Consider the following 20439-nt stretch of genomic DNA (forward strand, 5'->3'; position numbering starts at 1 on the left):
TCTTTTACAACTTAAAACAGAAATTGGGTTTATTGAAACATTTCAGTTCTGATTATTTTTTAATAAAGATGAAGAAGTCTAACCTAATGAAATCACTGGAATGAAATGAGAAAAATTCAAAAAAATTAATAAGCTGAAGACTTGAAGATTTTATTAAGTCACATTTGGCTGTATATTCTCAGTGTGTACTGTCTTGGATCAGTAGGGTGAGAAACATGCCTCATAAGGAACAACCTTTGCACTGTGAGACTGACTTTTTCTGTTATGTTCCAGAAGAGTTACTAGAAGCGAATTACCAATAGTTCTTGTGTGTGTAACTTCTGTGCCTCTAATCTCAGAACTGGGGTTTGATATGAGCAGTAATACTGGATTCAGAGTTTTTCCACCCCCCCCATAGCTCAGATCTATAAATATGTTTTGTAGAATGTGTGCACATCCGTCAGTCTATCTGTGAAACATCATAATGTACAGGCAGCTTTATGATTTATGAGTTTGCAGGCTTTTTTCATACTCTTAGAAATAAAATGCATCCTGCTGCGTGCAGATTATCTGATAATTCAGTGTTGCATCGTATGGGTATATTTGCAGTATAAAGGGTGCAGTTTGTACCTGGCTGTGCAAGCCTCGAGCCCGATGTGGCAGGTTCTTGTATTTGTGACTATTCCCCGGCATGTGGATCTGCCGGGAGCTTTTCGAGCCCCGTTTCTGTTCCGATGACCTTGTCCTTGCCTGTGTTGTTCCAGGGCTGCCTTCCCTTTTCCCTTTAACAGGTGAAGCAATTCCTAGAAGGACTTTAACAGCGCTCCAGCTGCTGCTCATCCTAGCTTCTGCTTGACTCTGTTAATTGCTCTGTGCATCCCCATTCTTACCCATATGCTTGGAATTTGGAAACTGCATATCTGCCTCTTTCGTAGGCAGCAAAACAACCTAGTAAGAGAGATGTCCTCTCCCTCCCCCTTCCTTGCCAAGTTCAAATCTCTTTCAATCTTCTTTTTCCTATCTCCTAATGGCATCTCGGCTCCTAGATTTCTAGGCGTGAAAGAAAAGTGTGCTTTCTTAACTCAGCCTGCAGTGACAGCTGGCTACTACTGTGATGAGCATCTTAAGGAACATCTAGATCACTTGAATGTATAGGCTTATTGTAATTATCCGTACAATTTTCTCACTTTCACTCCTTCTGTTATGAACTTTTTAGCAGCAGACCATTTCTACCAGTGCACAAACCGTAACATCACATGACATTGACTTTACTCAAACCAGAAGATTTTTGTGCCAAGGTTGTAACATTGTATCATTACTTCATTGTATCTGTGTGAAAATTTTAATTTCACGCCCTGCGGACTTCACTGTCTCTGTGCACTCTGCTTGTGTTGTTGCATAGAAGGGTAAGTCCCTGGGTCACATTCATTTTGTAGTCTGGTTTTTTTCTTTTTTTTTAATAAGAGTTCTGTTTCCTTTTAGAGGTCTTCCTGTAAAGTTAACTGGGGATTTCTGCCAGAAAAATATTTGCAAGCTTAAACTTAGGATACTAAAAATGTTTTTACTAAGCTTCTTAAAGTGTGAATATGACCTTATTCAAAAAGAAAAAGTGTGTGTGGGGTTGTGTGCTACACTATAATGTTTGCCAGTGATTTGATGAAGTATTTGTGGAAGCGAGAGAAAACCCTTAGGTTTCCCATACATCCAATCTGGTTTTAATGAGTTGTAAACCATCCTGGGCAGAAGCCCTTGGTTAATGTTTGGATTCATTTGTGGGGCTTCCTGGTTTGCTGGCACTTGTATTTTAAGTTTCCCTGGTTCCACCACGCTTGTACTGTGTGAGTAAGTCAGTCAGGTCCTTGCTAGTCACTTCTTGCCCTTTTGCCACGTGCTGTCCATGAAGTTTAATATGTTTATGAAGAGAAATACCCCACTACAAAGTCACAGAAGAGCTGAGCTTGAGAGCACTTCTGAACATCATCTACTCCGAGCTCCTGCTTTGAGCAGGGTCAGCTAGAGCAGGCTACTCAGGACTGCATCCATCAGGTTTTGAGTATCTCCAAGGACGGAGACTTCACAACCTCTCTGGGCAACCTGTGCCAGTGTTCAACTGTCTACATGGTAAGGAAGCTTTTTTCCCTTCCATTTGAATGGGATTTCTCATATTTCAGTTTGTGCTGATTACCTCTTGTTCTTTCAGTGGGCACAACCAAGAAGAGCCTGACTTTGTCTTCTTTCCTCCCCTAATCAAGTATCTGTACACATTGGTAAGGCTGCCATAAGCTGCCTTTACTTACAGTCCCACCTCTCTCAGACATTCCTCATATGTCAGATACTTCAGTTCCTTAGTCATCTTCATCTTCCTTCACTGGACTTGCTCTAGTGTGTCCGTATCTCTCTTGTACTGGAGAGTCCCACACTGGATGATGCAGCGCTCCAGCTGTTTCCCACCGGGGCTGAGTTGAGAGGAAGAGCCACCTTCCTCGACCTGCTGACAGTGATGGCCTTTGCTGGCTTATGTTCAGTTTTTGTTTGTCAGGACAGCAAAGTGTCCATGTCCTCCTGTGCAAAGCTGCTTTTCCACTCTGTCAACCCTGGTGTGTACTGGTACCTGGAGTTTTCCCCCCGCCAAGTGCGGGATTTCACATCTCCTGTTGTTTGGTGTTGTGAAATTCTTGTTGGGACCATTTCTCCTGCCTGTTGAGGTCCCTCTCTGTACACTTTCTGTCCCCTCTCAGCCTAGAATATATACAGAAGAATATGGGAATGACATATCATCAGTCCCTTGAGCCATTAAATGTCCTGCCTTATTTTGTAGCGTATCAACGACCTTATGTCGTTTCTGACAGAAACGTGGACTATCTGCAGGTGTATGGTTATCGAAAAGTAATTCTGCAGAGCCCGAGATCATCTTTGCTAGTTACTGCTGGGAATGAACAAACTAAAATTTCTCTTCCCTGCCCATCTGTTCAGCAATCGAAAGTAGGTAATTTATCTCAGTGGGACAGCTACCACCTGCGTAAAGTTTTTGAAAGAGGTTGTTAGTGTGCGATGACTACAGCCGAGGGACACCAGGCCTGAGCACCTCGTACTCGTTCTTTACTGCTATTTTTTTCCTGTGGATAGCCTTCTCGCTTGGTACTTGTGCAGTGTCAAGCCTGTTCAGTGCCTGTGTCCCGGTGAAGCTCAGGATGACACAACCCTCTTTGCCACACAACATGCTCCTGTACCGTCTGCCTGCATCTCCTGGCCCGCAGTTGCCCCTTTTTGACATGCTAAACCAGGCACCGCCAGCACGCCGCATTTCTCACAGCTACTGTTTTATCTCAGTGGCTTCCTCTGAATTATGTATCCTCATCTTTGATGTATGAAATCTCAGCTGATTTAAAGATTACCCCGGAGAGTTCAGCACACCTGGAGATGAATGGAGCGGCAGAAAGTCCCAACCCTTCCATACCGAAGGCCGAATGGAAAGTTTTACAGGAATTGGATACTGGAATATGGTTTTTTTGGTAGCTTTGTTTGATCACGTATGGTCTGCACCCAAGCAATCAGTAGCTTGGGATGCCAAGTATTTGAGCTCAGTTGCAACATTTTCTCTCAGGCAAAATGGAGGCAAAATTCAAATAAAGAGCTGGTGAATAGAGAGATGGTGGATGGTTCTCTTAAGGCTACATACCAAGGGTTTCACTAGATAATGTATCCGAAACTAAGTGTGCCTCTGTCTGGGAGGCGAGTAGAACAGAGTGAGTGAATGCAAATCTGGCTGAAAAGCAGTTGCTATCTGATGTGAGGCTTCTGAGTACATTTTGAAGGACAAAGAGGCAACTGAGCATAAACTACATATATAATGTCAGAAAGATACAGAATCACAAGGCATATAAAGCTTAAGCGCTCTAGCCTATGAAGCATACTTCAGTTTCTTCAGTGGGCATTGTGGTCACTGCTCCCTGCAGAAATTAGACTTTAGATGAATTGCAAGGTCTTATTCACCTCTCTTACGCTACCATAACTGGCGTAAATGATGTCAGTTACTATGTCATTAGCATTAATGAAGTGATGCCAATTAGAAGCTAAGAGCAATAAGCAGAGCTCATGTTTGTGATGCACTCTGGGCTTTTTGCAAGGTACAGTATGTCCACTCTGTCTTTTAACTATTACTGTAGTTAAAATTTAAATTCCTCTGGATCTCTAGATATTTTCAGCTCCAGTAGCTCCCCAGCACACCATACTGTGAGACATCCTTTTCTCTCCCATCTCCCCTGCTACACACCCAGCTCATGAACAGAGAACAGCAAGGCATTGCTTTTTCTAATAAAAGTTGTTTTTAAGGTCACTTGTGCTCTTTCTGTTTTTCTCCCTGTTCCCTGCCAAGGGATTGCTAGCACAGGCACAGGGGCTATTGCCATGGCCTTGCTGTTCCAGGGATCAGGAGCGGGAAGGTGTTCGCATTTACCTCTGGAGTGTAATTCTGACTGATGGGTTCTTATCAGGTTTGCCAAGTCCATCCATCCAATTGTCTATTTCTGTTTTGAAGACCAAGCAACCATAAAGTTGAAAACTGTGGTGTATTTTTGGAATCTGAATTTTCAGACAATGCGTTTATGAATTATTTATGGCGAATGTGTTTTCAGTAATGTGCAGCATAAAACGGAATGAATGCGTATCCATACTTGCCCTGAACTCTCCAAAGTGCATGCTAATAAACAGAATGATAACCTACCATCACTTTTGCCCTGTAAGATTTACAGTGCAAGCACTTTCATGTGTGGTTTAATTCAAGTCAGTTTGTCAACTTAAAGCTCTAGTGTTTTGTTTTAAAGTACAACTTGGTGAGTGATTTTCTATTACTTAAAGAAATCTAACTGCTTTTCCCCCCCTATTTCAACCAGAGTTAGTGTCTGTAAATTTTTCTAGTCATTTTGGCGTACAGCCACGACAAATTATGCTTTAATTCGCAATTAGAAGGAAGCGGCAACTGTGCAGAGCAGCAAACCTTTCATTTACAATGGCCGTTACACAAGATCATAATTCTGCAGAATGATTAAGATATTGAAGGATAATTAAGATATCTTTAGGTTTTTGGCCATTTGGAAGTCCTGGGCTTATTTAATTTTTTCAAACCTCCCTGAAACAGCTTTTTCCATAATGACAGTAATACAGGACTCTGTATTATCACAACTTGGTGTTTACTGGTATCTGAATTGTCTAATGGTAACTTGTTTCCACTGATACAGCTGACAGGGCAGAGATAATTAAGAAACAGAAGAATCTGAGTGCTGGATTTTGCTATTAAACACTCCATGCCACAGCAGCAGAAATTAAACTGACAAGCAGGAGAGGAAGGATCATACAGATCTACGGGAAGAGCTGGTGTTTAGGTGTAGCTATTGACTGCATGTAAAATATTTCACCAGGGTAGGAGGAAAGAAAAAGGTAAAATAAATAATTTCCAAGCGTACACTGAGGCATCTCATTCCCATGGTGTAATATAAGAGAGCTTGCAGTACCTATTCACCCTGACAAAACAAATGGCAACAGGCAGGGAAGAAACCCAGAGCCAGTGGCAGAACTCCCATTGGCTTCCATAGGGTCATGATTCTACCCCAATATATACTTAAAACTACTGCAGTCCGATTTTGCTCCTCTGCTCGATGAGGTTTTAAATCTTGCACAGCTAGTAGCAGTTCTTGCCACAATGGTTAGAAAGTCAATGAAAGCTCACAGTTCAGTAACTAAATGACAAGGTATGAAACTTTAGAATCATAAAATGGTTATAAGTGCTTGACCTAAAACTATGCAGATCTCCCAGTGACTCTACAACTGAAGCGAAAAGTTGATTTATTATCAGGCAGGCTGGGAATTTGGACTGAGCTTGTGAAAAAAGACAGATTGCTAATCTATGTAGATGAGGATGGACATTGCAAGCTGTATGTGGTAGTTTTTTTCTCCCCTCATCCATGTCCCTTAAAATTGTTTTGGAATTATTTAGTACCCACGAAGTTCTAGGCAGCGCACAGGGTGTAAGGTAGTCCCAGCTTTGCCGCAAGTACAGTAGAAAAAACGGAGATGAAATGTGAAAAAGGAATAAAACTAAGGGGCAACACTGAGACTGGCAGAGAGGAGGTGCAGAGTTGCACTTTGATTTACATATGCAACCCGTTGTCAGAGGCTTTAGTACATTATAAAAGCACAATTTTAAAGATGATTTGCTGAATTAGAGTTTGCTTTGAGGGGAAAGATGCTTGGGGACAAACTTGTAAGAGCAAAAAAATGAGAAGCTGTTAAGGCAGGAGGAGTAGGGGGATGAGGTATGGCAGAAAAGATGACAGCTTAGTTTTGGCCCAGAACAATAAAGGGTGAAGATCTTGCTGAAGATATGCTGTGATAACAGAGTGCTTAAAGGGAATGAAAGCTAAGCATGCTCAGAAGTGCAAAGTTATTATGTAATATCACAGCAGAATCAGGGCCTCAGGTGCTGTACATATACTGAGGTTCATTTTCTGATCTGAAGAGCTTTCAGACTTGATGAGACAGAAATGGGTGCGTGAAAGGGGAGAGAAGGACAATACAAACAGAGTGATTGCAGAGGTGGTTGTTAAACTCCACGGTAGTTCCGTAGTTCTGTAATTTCTTCCTTTTTGTACAAGAACTTCATTCTAAATTATTCTTCTATCAATGGCAGATCTGATTTAAAAGGTTTCTTTACTTCCCAGCACTCGTGTCTTTGTTCACCCGCCCCCTTCCAGAATTATTACAACCTCAGTTATGCCAATTCAGCTGCCTGCAGCCATGCCTTACAAGAAACGATTTGCAGGTTTTTGTTGTTGTTATTTTTTTAGCTACTAAAAGCACACAGAGATAAAAACAATAAAGAAGCCCTTTCAGTTGCATTTGACAGGTTGGTAACGTGGCAGCAGGGGCTGAGTGAAAGTCCGATGAGGAAATAATAGAAAAGGCTGAGTTACCAGAAGCAAAGAGGTTGAGTAACTGAGCGCTGGGAGCATTGAGACGGGTGTGCGAAAAGGTGAGGAAAGCAGGTGTTGGTCTCTGACTACTGGGCAAGTGAAAATGTCCTGTTTGTGTAGCAAGGAGGAATAAAAGCAGCAGTAACTCTTATTTCGGTTATGACAGATGGTTGGACACTATTGTATGTGAAGCCGGGGTGAAAAATGGGGAAGAATAATCTCTTATCAGCCCTGCCTTAGGGCACAAACGTTTTGAGATGCTGTTGCTGGATCGAGTGTCCAGTGCACTGGCTCTGCCTGCTGTGCAAAGGGCTGGGGGCAAACCAACAGTGTTCAGCCCCTTTCAAGACCAAGTCCTCTTTGCTCCATACTGCGTTTTATCCCACCGGGGAGGGAGGGGTGTCCCGTAACACTGCCAAGCACATCTCATTTTGGTTAGCAAAGGTGTGATGCTGTTACTCAATTCGGCCGCTTCTCCCCAGATTCTCCTGTGTGAAGGCTGTAATCTCTGATTCCATTTTCAACAAGATTTGGTGGTAGTTGTTAGCAACCCTACAGGAGGAGGCACTGTGTTCGTTGGCACTGCAGACAGGTGTGTGTTGCAGTGCGGTGTACCTATACGTACGCACGGAGAGGGACCTGCGGAGCAAGGAAGCAGCAGCAAAATGACCTGAGTCCGCACAGACAAGTGTTGTGTGAGTGCTGGAGGGAGCTCATCTCCCCTCTGTTTCTGTGCAACCCGACCAGTGGAATACGGTGCTAATTTTGGGGTGATCACTTGCTATAAAGTTATTGTCAAAGAGCAGAGGGAGAGTGGCAAAATCTGTTGCTGTGCTAGAGGTATTGATTTATGAGAGAAGATTAAAATACATGTGGCTCAGATAAATGTTGACTGAGACTGGAGCAGAAGCGAGAAATGCAATATAGTTCCAATACTTAAGGAGCATTTGCACTAAAAAAGGAGATGGATTTCTCAGTACTGTGCCAGATCTTTAGCTATAACTAATAGTGTGAAGCAATGAGGAAGAAAATCCTTTCTGTATATCTCTACCTGACTATCAGGAACATGTTTTTGTTTGCAATGCATACATTTTCCTCCTACCAAACTTGGAAGCAAAAACTTCATGGAATGTTTGTGGTGCTTTTCATGCTGTTCTGATCTTCTGCATTATACCTTCCCTTCTGCACGTTGACTTGTCTATTTGGACCATGCGTTCTTTTGGAGAAAGGATCGCTTTTACAAGTGGTTGTAGAGCAGGTCCTCCGATCCTGATCAAGCCCTTTAGGCTATACCATAGTCTATAAATAAGTAATCATGGTAATGATAGCGTGAGATATGTTTGGCTGTAGAATGTCTTCCAAAGGAGGATAGCGATAGTCTGATTGTAAGCAGCAAACATGAGGAAGCACACTGTAGGGAATGGTTCTCTGTCAGCGGGGAGATGGCTGGATGATATAAGTCTTTTCCTTCTCTAGGTTATGTTTCTGTGAATACTGCCTTGGAGAGTTCTCTAAAAGTCTCTGATACTGTAAGCTCTCTATTATGTGGGTGTGGGTTTTACAGCACTCCGGGAGGCTCTTGCTGAGGACACTGTGTAAATATATTCTGTTTTACATTGTGTGATGTATTTTAAATAAAAGGCTCAGATCTTTTTTTAATTGCCTTGAAATATTCTGCAGTCTGATCTTTTTCTTTAAGAATTAAGAAACTTTGAGATGCCTTTGGAAAATATAGACCTGTTACAGGCATGAAATACATCCCAACCTGGAGTTGGTTTAAATACATATATATCTCTGTTGATTTTGCCTCCTCCTGTATCCCACAGTGAAATGTCTGCTCTGAGTCCCAACCTGCATGAAAGTAAAATGTGAATCTCAGGCTAACTGGCACAGTCTGTTTGTCTCTGATTCTTGATTTAATCTTGTTCATTCTCTTGATGTTTCTGCCTCAAGAATTGCACTTATCTTCTGTCTTTTCTTGGTTTCAGCATCTTCAGAGTCAGTACATGGGAATATTCCCAAAGGGTGGTTTTTGGTCACCGAAGACACAGTGCACATATGAAAGGCAGGGTCCCCTATCCCAGCTCGTGGCCCTTCAGGGAATGGCTGCAAAGTCAGCTTCTCTTTCTCAGCTTTCATTTTCTATCCAACCAGTCTCTAGTGTTCATTCACATATTCATCTCAGGCTTGCTGGGTGTAATAGCATGTTGGTTAAAACCTGGCTTATACTCGTAGAGCTGGGAAGGAGAAAAGAAAGAATCTGAGACTTCATCTCAGACTTAGGGATTCTGAACCCAGAAATCTGGTGACACAAAGGATCCAGCATACATAATGCATTTGGATTTTCAAAAGGCCTTTGCCAAGATTCCACACCAAACATTGATAAAGAAATCGAGTTTCTGCAGGACGGGAGGAAAAGTCCTTCTGTGAATTTACTGCCGATTAAATGATAGCAGACAAAGGGACTTAATAGTTGTTTTTCACAAGTGTTTGCTTTTCACAGTGTTCTTTTGAGAAGAAACCTCATTGGGGTCCTCTAGGACCACTGGTTTTTCACCAGTGACCTAGAGCTAGAACTGAACAGCAAAATCTCCTGGGTGACCTAATAAATTTGTGGATGATACCAAGTTCTTTCAGATAGTCAAATGGCATGTTAATAGCAAGAAACTCCAAAAATGCATCAAAAATGAGTGGACAAAAAGGTAATTTACCTAGGGAAGAGTCATCAACACCATGCCTACATGATACTGAACTCAGAGAAGGTAGTGACAATTTGTGAAGTTGAAAGCTCCCCAGGTCTTCACAAAAGCTTGTGGATGCACAAACCTTGGTGTACCCACATTTTGATTCCTATGTGTATTTTTAGTTTCAACAGAGACATAGTGGAATCTTGAAAAGATGCACAGGACAATTTTAAATGATCAAGGGGATGAAACAGCAGCCATAGAATGAGACAAGAAAAAGCTATGACTTTGGATAGGAAAAGACCAAATGAGAAAATGAACAGGATTTGCAAAGTTGTGAAGGTGGTAGATTGAGAGTGGACCTGTTGTTCACCAGATCCCACCAGGTGAGAGAGACTAACGACAGTCAATCCTTAAAAAGCACTTGGTGACACTAGCAGGATTTCAGATTAAAACAGATGGAAGTATGTTTTTCAATAGCAATGAGCTTCCTGAGCTTGCTGTCACTGGACATTGTGGAAGTGGCAGGTTGAAAAAGAAATTAGGCAAGTTTGTGTACAACAGATTGGTACATGGATCTTGAAAGGACACACCAGGCACACACCTGTAGCATCCCTAATGCAACGATTGCGAATGCAGGAATAAAGATGGCAAAAAAGTGACTAAGACTCTTTAATTTGGGTAGAGTTCTGCCCTTCATCTATAGAGCCTGGGTTAACTTAGGGGTGGATGATCAGTTGTCACAGCCAGTTTTTCCAGGTAACCTCCAGGTGTATCACTAGTGTGGTGTCTTCAAGTTTGGGGTAGTTTGACTGCTGAGTCCACTTCTTATCTGTATCTGTTTTTTTCTCTGCTTCTGTTTGCCCTGTTTGTTCTACTCAAATAGGGATTTGGTATTTGCTTTATAATAATAATAAGCTCAGTTTCCTTTTCTGTAAAATGGGTCTGTTCCTTACCTCTTGAATGTGTTTTTAGCCGTATTTAGCATTTGTAAAGTGCTTGAAGGCAAGCGGTGTTTTATGAATACAAAGTAGTGTTAGGCTTTGTACTTAGGCACAATACTGTACCGTAATTCAAAGGCAATTCATGTAACATTAGTAAATCACTTTGAACTTTATGTTGAAAATATAAGCAGTAGTATAAAAATAAACCTTTTTATTTCCTCTGGTATATACAGTTAAATAAAGTAAGCCTATACAGCTACTAATCTCCAAATCCATATTGTGGGTATGCTTTGTTGAAATGCCATCACCTTGCAGAAGAGACGTTCTATGTGTTTTGTACACATTTATGGTTGAAGAATAAATTTTCAGAGACTGTGAATGAAAAGATATCTCTGAACATACTGATCAAATAATATCTGACACTGCTGTTTTAAATAAATATACATATATCTTACTGCCAGAGTATTTATGACTCTAATAAGTTTAGTTATTTTGCCTTATGGGGAAATTCCTGTTCCTCCAAATATCAAACTTGTTTGGAGTTGTGCTGTTTTTTCAGGAAGGAACAAATGATATTATTACTTAAATGGGACTGCACAATATGAAAACACAATAGTGTAGTTTAAAAAATGGAACAGCTTGTAAGAAATATATTTTACCAGCAAAGGGAAATAGACAAACACTAAAAATTCAGTGACATATCCCAAATGTCTAAATAAATAAATAAACATCACTGTTCAGCCAGTTGATGCAGGGATGCTCTGTGGTTACCTTCAAGAGCACCGTTCTCTCTAATATGCTGATCAGTAATGAATTCTCCATCCCTTTGGCATAATCTGACCATTTCTTAGGTACTATACATTGTGGGGCTGTCTGAACTCTGATTGCCCAGCAGGTTTTGTTAGACGGAATACCAAGTGGTTTCAGGTGATTTCTCAGCAACCATCCTGGGAATAAGTGGTCTCATGGTTCCCAGAGCAACAGCCACATTTCTGTGTTTGTCATAAAAATGCAAGAACCTTCCTTCTCATTCAATTTGGAAACACAGTGCAAAGTAAGATGCACCTGTAAATGTTCAGAGAGTTATATTCCTGCTGCACGGCCAGTGAAGCAGAAATACAAGTGGAAGGGAGGATTTGGCTCTGTGCCAACCTGTGTTTATTTTTGTGCTGTTTTCCTCTTTAAAATGTGAACATTTAATGAGCTGTTCTGAATTGTAATGCTTTATGATGTTTTCTGTTACCTTAGTGATGGACTGCAAAACTCTTCTACATGAAGAGTTTATAAACTCTACTAGATACTTATTTAGTTAGGAGCCAGCGCTGAAAGTTTCTAACGAAATTTCCAAAATCACTGCAGGGGCTGAGGAGTCAAATTTCCAGCAACTTGTGTTAATTGTACGGGGGAGACTGAAGGAGTGCAGTCACAGCACCGTGCAGTGCCTGACCAGGTCAGATTTCAGAATCATAGAATCATTTCAGTTGGAAGAGACCCTCAGGATCACCAAGTCCAACCGTAACCTAACTCTGGCACTAAACCATGTCCCCTAAGAACCTCATCTAAACACCTTTTAAACACCTTCAGGGATGGTGACTCCACCACTTCCCTGGGCAGCCTGTTCCAGTGCCTGACAACACTTTCTGGGAAGAAGCTTTTCCTAATATCCAATCTAAACCTCCCCTGGTGCAATTGGAGGCCATTTCCTCTAATCCCATCACTTGTTACTTGGGAGAAGAGACCAGCCGCCTCCATGCTACAACTTCCCTTCAGGTAGTTGCAGACAGTGATAAGGTCTCCCTCTCAGCGTCCTTTTCTCCAGGATGAACAGCTCCAGTTCGCTCAGCTGCTCCTCATCACACTTGTGCTCCAGACCCTTCACCAGCTCCGCTCCCTTCTCTGAACTCTCTCCAGCACCTCAGTGTCTTTCTTGTAGTGAGGGGCCCAAAACTGAACACAGAATTCAAGGTGGGGCCTCACCAGTGCCCAGTACAGGGGGTTGATCATGTCTCTAGTCCTCCTCGCCACACTATTCCTGATACAAGCCAGGAAGCTGTTGGCCTTTTTGGCCACCTGGGCACACTGCTTGCTCTTGTTCAGCCACTGTCACCAACACCCCCAGGTCCTTTTTCCCCAGGCACTTTCCAGCCGCTCTTCCCCGAGCCTGTAGCGCTGCCTGGGGTTGTTGTGACCCAAGTGCGGGACCTGGCACTTGGCCTTGTTGAACCTCATACAACTGATCTCAGCTCAATGATCGAGATGGTCCAAATCCCTCTGTATGGCCTTACTACCCTTCAGCAGATCATCACTGCCACACAACTTGATGTCATCTGCAAACTTACTAAGGGTACACTCGATCCCCTCATCCAGATCATTGATAAAGAGACTGAACAGATTTAGCTGCCCAGGTCACAGTTCTGCACTGACCCAGCTGCACTGGTTTGAGCCCTGTGGTACCTGCCTCTCCGTTAGTTTGGGCACCTCCGTGCTGCTCTCTGAGCCATATTTAGAGTTTTACCTTTTACATTAAAAGCAAAGGCAAAATTCCCTTATTGAAAGAAGAGCTTCCAAGCTTAACTCTTGTGCACAGTTCTGCCTTCCTCAGGCTTTGCACACTAATTCTTTGTGTTCCCTCTCCTGATGGAATTTTTGAAGATTTTATGATAAGATTTCTTTTGCCAAACTTTAGCCATCTGAATGGTTAGACTTCTAATCCAAACCTGCAGACTCTGCAGTTTTTCTTCTCCCATGATCAAACATGGAGATTTTCAGGCTTATGACATTTAGATGAAAAAATAAACATGTGAAAAGTGTCAAAACCAGGCTTAGAAAACTGATTGTTTTCCAGTCTGTTGCGGAGGTGCTCATTGACTTTTCAGCACACTGGCAAATGTACCAAAAAGGTGAAGATGGACTGAACTCTCACCATCCTTAAAGGGACAAATGCCCACCTCATTTTCCTTCTGTTGAGAGGCAAAAACCCATCCAAGAAAATGTGTGCAAGCATCTAGTACTGATGGAACGTTTAGTTGCTTAGTTGAATACCTGTGTATGAGGAATTTCTGTATGTGGCTTAATGTACAGTGCTGGTACTTGTACAGAATGTTTGGGAATTTTTTTCTCCTTGGGAAGCATGAACAATACGAGGGCACTCCTGTCTGTTAATTGGCATTAAAAGAGCATTCAGTATTCACCAGCAACGTTTGCAGGATCAGTTTTCCTGTTTGAAATATTATGACTCTTGAGTGCCAGATCCTGCAGCTTGAACTTCACTTTAACTTAGGTGTATTATTATTATTATTAGTAATAATAATAATAATGAAGCCTGGTTTTACTTATGCATTTATTCAGACCATGCAAGGAATTGATATCCTGGTTTTAGATAAAGTTACATTTCAGGAACTGAGCATTCTGACTGTGTCTCTTTAAATATTTGGGTATAAATAAATGGTGAGAAAATTGTCTGTGTGAGCTTCGAACCATTCTAAGTCTACTCTGTTGCCTCCAGCTAGATGCTGTCTGATGTTGCCTAGACACACCAGGGCAAACTATTATCATGGGATTAAACACTAAATACCTGCAAGGAACATTCTCTTTATCAGATAGCGTTCTGTTAGCAGAGTTCATTCAATTTATTGCATATATAACTGTGGTGTCAAATAGACTGATGTACAACACCTGGTCTTTTACATAATCTTTGCTATTTGCTGCGCTTGTAATCTGCCAAATCATTTAGCCTTCCTGATAGCAGAAATGCTGTATAACTTAGATAAACTTGCAGAAGAAATGAACTCGAAGGTACTACTGAAATCTAGGGCCTGCACGTTTGCTATAAATGCACTGGCTGGTTTGGTTTCCCATACCTAATCTGTGATTGAATGTGGCTGCTGGAGAAATTGAAATTTTATGATAGCACTACAGTCAGAGGAGATAAGCATTTGTATGCTGGAGTAGATTAATCTAAAGAGAAATTTTAGGTGTGGCTAATGAAACCAGTGTATGTATGAACTGGTTTTCTTTGGGGTTCAAAGCATCTGTGTATATCTCTATAGAGTCTAGTCCAAAACTTTCTCTAAATGAAAAGTCTAATATAGCTATGTGCCAGTTCTCACTGTCAGCAGCTTATTCAGTTTTACATTGGAGATGTCTTTAACCAGCCTCAGTTTTTGGAGGGTACTTTCTCAGTGCTAATATAAACAACAGACCCCCTTTAAAATGCTCTTATTTGCCTACCCAAAACCCCCATGTCCTTGTGAAATTTTGGTTGGGGTTTAGCCACTTACATGATCCAATTGAGACAACAATGAAGCTGTATTTTTTCATTTTTAGTCAGTCATTTTTGGCTATTAGGGGTGATTTAAACAGACAGATAATAGAAAGACATGTAGGCAAGCTTAAAATGTGAAAAAGAAATTTGAAAAATGGGTTTCTGATTCGGTGGGAATGCAGGCTAGACTTTGAAAGGAAAATAAAACAATCTATAGATAGCCAAATAGAGGAGAGAGCCCTGCGAGATACTAGTGTCAAGTTGGACTGTGTTAGAAACTATGGGAACTGTCAGACTGGAAGAAACAATAAAGATTGCGGAAAATAGTAGAGCGGATGTTTCCAAGCAATCATAGCGTATCTCCAGTGGTTGCCATTAACATCAGTATTAACCCGTCAGTACCACAGTTAACTCCTTAGAGCTGAGGAGGTATTTCTGTATCTCATCCGTAACTACAAGTTACTTGGTCGTGGTCGGTTTTCTGGTGATGGCTGGAACATAACGCTCAGCCCTGCAGCTAATGAGGGATACTTTGCATGGCTTTACTAGTTTAGGGAAGGAAATTGCTTCACCTGGTGCTGCTTGCTGCTGCATGATGCTGTTGGGCAGCACAAGTGGATGCATTGACCACTGCTTATCTTTCACACCAATGAACGGTTGTGAATATTTGTACTTAAGGATTTTTTGCCCTGTCTGAGTTGAGGAACCTACTCTAGCTGTTTGGCTTAGTTGCTTAGTCTTCCTAGTCTCCCACTGTCCTGAAAAACAGAAGCTTTTCTCAAAGCAGGAAACACCTTGAGATGTTTCCTTACACTATGGATGAACTCTCTCTGCTTTAAAGATAGGGACCCTATGGAAACCAACCAGCTGCACTTTGATTGGATGCTATGAATAATGTTCTGTGCATGTAAGTCATGGAATATGTGAAGTATTTCAGCAATGGGGACAGACTTTTTAGGAGGACGTGTTGTGATGGGACAAGAGATAATGGTTTTAAACTAAAAGAGGGGAGATTCAGGCTAGACATGAGGAAACATTTTTTTACAGAGCTCAGTGACACACTGGCCCAGCTTGCCAAGAAATGTGGTCGATGCTCCATCCCTGGAGACATTCAAGGCCAGGCTGGACGGGGCTGTGAGCAACCTGATCTAGTTGCAGATGTCCCTGCTCATGGCAGGGAATTGGACTAGATGACCTTTGAAGGTCCCTTCCAACCCTAACTGCTCTATGATTCTATGACCAGACATGTTGGTGCTAAAAACAGGATGGAACAAAGGGGACTTAAACCTAAAACTTTTGAGTGATATCTCTGAGACTGGAGAACAACCTCCCTGGGGAATCACTGGAAGCGGTCTTGTTTAAGACATTTAAAATTGGACAGGAGAAAATATATTGTAATGATCAATCCTGTGCTGGTATTTAGATCAGGTCTTGTCTTGTGTGAATATTAATAGGAAATCTCTGTCTGAAGTAACTGCCATTATTCAGTGTGCATTACTACCTAACTAAGGCTGACTTGCAACCTTCCCCCACATCTGTACTCACACTTAAAGAACAGCCAGAGGAATGTTTAGGACCTTTACCTTCTCTCTTGGTGCTTGAAGTGTTGATTTGGTGTTGCCTTGCTTAGATTATATTCCTTTAGTGCTTCCACAGGACAGACTCCATATAGTGCACAGAGATTTACAGGAAGCACGTGTAGTTTGTGGCAATAATAATAAAGTCTCCTGCTGTTTTCAAACCCCTGGGAAACTAAATCAAGTGTAGAGGTCTATTCAAAAAAGTGCAGCATGTGTATAAGCTGCTTTACTGAAACCTATACGGGTCTGCCTTGTACCCATTCGGTATATTTGGCTGTCTTATCTCTTGAAGGTCTGTCCTCAGTCTCTGGAGTGTGACTAAGACATTACGCACCTCAAATGGAAAAGCTGATGAAACAGCTTAAAATAACCTGAGCAACCATGCTTTGCCCACCTCTTTTTCACTACTTTTGATATTCCTCATAGGAACCCATACAGCTGAATTCTTTTTGTGCTGGTGGCCCCTGTCAGACAAATCTGGGTCTAGTCTGAGTTAGGAAGGCAGGAAGGCTGGATTCAATGCCTGTGTGATGCTTAATGGAGCTCTGTTTTCTTGTTGTGTTTCTGTAGGTATGAAGCCTGTCTTCTTGACCTGGTTGAAGCTATGAGTCCGATATCTGCCCCAGGAAACCTCTGCAGAGAATCTTATGACAGGAGCAAAATGCACACACCTCGTCGTGTGAGCCACAGGCCATCGTCCTTGTACCAGAGCCCTCGCAGCTCCAGAAGCAGAGCAGATGAGCTGGAGGAGAGCCGGCTTCTCGAGGAGATTTTCTTCATTTGACACACCTCATTGGCCTACAGCCCTGCTGTAGAATTTTTAGGACCTTCTCACTGCTGATTTGTTTGTGTTGAAGTACCATTTTTAAATTATTTGAGTGACAACTGCTTGTCTTCCCTCTTCTAAAACATAGCTAATTAGCATCCTGTTTCATTTTGGTTTTAGTAATCATGGTGCAAGAATGTTGTTGGGATACACCAATCAGAAAGCGTTAACTTTTTTTTTCTAAATCTTTCATGTGCCAAGTAATCAATCTAAAATAGCATTTTTTTTAATCTGCAACATTTTCTAATAGATTGAAGTCACAGTTTTGCCAGCCTCATATCGGAAGTGTATTTCATTATCGATTTTTAGCTCTAAAGCAGTTTGCAAGAACTGCCTAACATTCAAGAACCGCCACGTTCAAAGTAGATTATTTTCTAATTACACAAGTCTGTTTAAAACCTGGCATATTATAAAAGTACAAGCACTTTAGCACTTCTTCTCAGTGATTTTATGATCTACTTTTTCCTTCAACATGCTGATATTTAAAACGCTGGGTTTTAGGGGGTATATCATAAACTCAACTATACAATGTCTAATAACATTAATAGATGATGTTTCAGGTTGATATACTAGGCATCGGTTTGAGATATATTCCTCTTTAAATCAGTGCTATTTGACAGAGTTTATGTGCTGGGTAACCTAACCCCGAAATAGCAGAACACAGACACACACTGTAGTGGTCCAGAACCTATTTGATGTACTTTTCAAGATGAAATATATATAGTAGTGGTAGTGTAAGAACAGTCTTAAGACATTTTCACTAACTTGCACTATTTTGATAGTGTATCCAGGCTCCATTGTAAATAAGACAAATCAGTAATTATTTCCACTAGCGGCTCGCAATGCACATTTCCCTGCCGGCTTTAATTATTCATGCTGTATCTATTTCAGTTTATTTAAATGCACTTCCATCTACTGCATGTACTTGGTTATTTAAAGAAATGTGCCGAATTGGTAAAAATGACTGCAGATTACAGGATTAATGGTCATTTTCTCCACAATGCGGTGTTCATATTTTATTGTAACAGTAGCCACCGGCATGTGTTCCTAGAAACATGAGGCTAAAATACTCATTTTGCACAGTAAAATTGCAGTGAGAGAAAGGCAGAACTGAGCCAGTACGGGCAAGTTCTAGGCCATTTGCTCCCAAATGCCACTTTGTGGGCCAGTACGGCTTTTCTGACGGTCTCTTTAGGCAACCCTGCTTATCTTAACGGCGTTGAGTTGCTGTGCCGATCCTTGGGGTATCACCGCTGCCTCCCGTCAGTGCGGGATTTCTGGCTCGTGCCCCCGGCAGCATCGCGCTCTTGCAGCAACGAAACAAAAGGAGAAAGAAGGGGAAGATGAACCTCGGGTTGCTCTGAGCCATTTCATTCAGGCTCAATCTTAATCGCTAATTAGGTGATATCCCTCTCTTACATCCCAGCTGAATTTTAAAAGCTGCTCGGAGGAGTTTAGAGGAGGGAAGCGGCATTACTGGAACAGAAAATGACTACTGTGGAAAGGCCCTGCTTGGTCTGTCCTGCTGTCAGTGGAGTATTATAGTTCTTTCCAATATGTCCATCTGCTGTTGGATGCCCCTCTTGTTCTACTCCCTGAGCCTGCAAAGGCACAAGTTTCTGCTTAAAGCCCCAAAGACGTATTCGGTGACCTGACCCTGAGGCTGAATAGTCTGCTTCTTTAACAGGCCAGAGAAAGGGAGAGGAAAGAAGAGAAAAAGGTACAAGGAGCAGCAGGAAATCTCTGGAAAACCATGAAGAGATGACCATCACGTAGATCTTAGGGTTTTAGGTTGGTTTTTGGTGGTTTTTAGTTTTGTTGGGGATATTTTTTATTGTTAAGGTTTGGCATTTATAGAGAAACGGTTCTCTGAGTTCAGTCCAATTGCTTCTCTTCTCTTTTCCAGTTTGACTGAAACTTTAATTGCCTTTTCTAATAAGTCCTAACTGACCTTTTGAAACAGCAACAAATACATGTATATCTCTTGAAAGGTGCCTTTGTGTACCCAATTGAGAACACTGCGTGGGTGCATTCTGTTCTTTGGTTCTTTGTGGGTGCCAATATTTAACTGCTTCAGAATTCCTTATGATCCGTTTTGTTCATTAACGATTCTAATGATGATTTTTGACTTGAATCTGTATTTTGGTAGTAGTTATTTTTAAAAGGGCAGTGTCAGGGTTGTGGGCTCCACGCTCAAGGTTCTGTCCATCAGTCAGAGCTACTTGGGAAGGCAAACATTTACAAAGCCAGGAATTCTAGAGATAAATGTCTGATGGGTAAAGACCTGCCCATTTTAACTGTCTGTGAGATGTGGACAAAGAAACAAAAGCTATTAATCTGGTAGACCCTCTGAAAAATCATTATTTATAATGCTGGCTCTTGCTCTAGTTATCAGCAGTACATTAGGAATAGTGTTTAGCAGTCAGTGCAAGCAAAGATATTTTGCCATGAGGCACTACAAAGTTGAAGTTATTAAAACATTTATAGCCTTAGGAAAAAAAAAATCAATGGTTGTCAAATAGGAAAGGACAGAATCAGTAGCTGGGACTGGGAAGGGAATTGTTCCCATCTGCTAAAACAGTAGAGGAAATCATTTGACAGTGTCCTTTTAAGTTTAAGCTCCTATATTAGGAAGCTGCTGCTGGGGAGTTTGTCCAGCTGTAGGTTGTTTGTCCACAGTGTTCCCAGTTAATATGCTTCAGCTACACATCAGACTGTGTTTCACATGAGGCTTTGTCGAGTAACGTGACATCTGCTAAGGCTTCCACCCGTGCCTTCACTTTGTGTCCTTCCCAAGTGGCTCATACACATTCAATCACTGAGCTTTGTGTAGTCGTTACTTTTGTGCACCTCGCATGCCATGGACGTGTAGCAGTCACACCCTTTCCACTTCTAGTGTCTCCATTCTCGCTGTTGAATCTCATCCTGAGCATATATTTATATACGTATGTGATGTCTTAATCTAATAAATTATCTGGGGATTTCATTTATTCTTCCAGACTTTGATTTGACTTATCTCCTGGTTTGTCTTGTCCGGCTCAGATGTAAGTTCTGCCATTGACAATATGTTCTACTTTCCACATCTTGTCATATAGATTGTGAATCTCCAGTTTGCTGAGGTAGATGAGGAACTCATTTTAAGCCTTCTCTTCCTCTCCAGGGCATGGTCTTTGCTGTGAGAAGAAGCAAGACCT

General features: G+C 41.6%; 1 protein-coding gene across 1 annotated transcript in view; it reads left to right on the plus strand.

The window, feature by feature from the left end:
* Positions 1-17203, plus strand: part of KIAA1328 — a gene marked incomplete at both ends in the record, with an annotated part of 174267 nt that extends 157064 nt beyond the window's left edge. The window contains one exon of the mRNA XM_080362618.1: positions 16990-17203. Coding sequence (XP_080218744.1) covers positions 16990-17203 — 214 coding nt within the window. The remainder of the gene's footprint in view (positions 1-16989) is intronic.
* Positions 17204-20439: the final 3236 nt, after the last annotated feature.

This window comes from Nesoenas mayeri, assembly GCF_963082525.1.
Source record: "Nesoenas mayeri genome assembly, chromosome: Z".
Taxonomy (NCBI): Eukaryota; Metazoa; Chordata; class Aves; order Columbiformes; family Columbidae; genus Nesoenas; species Nesoenas mayeri.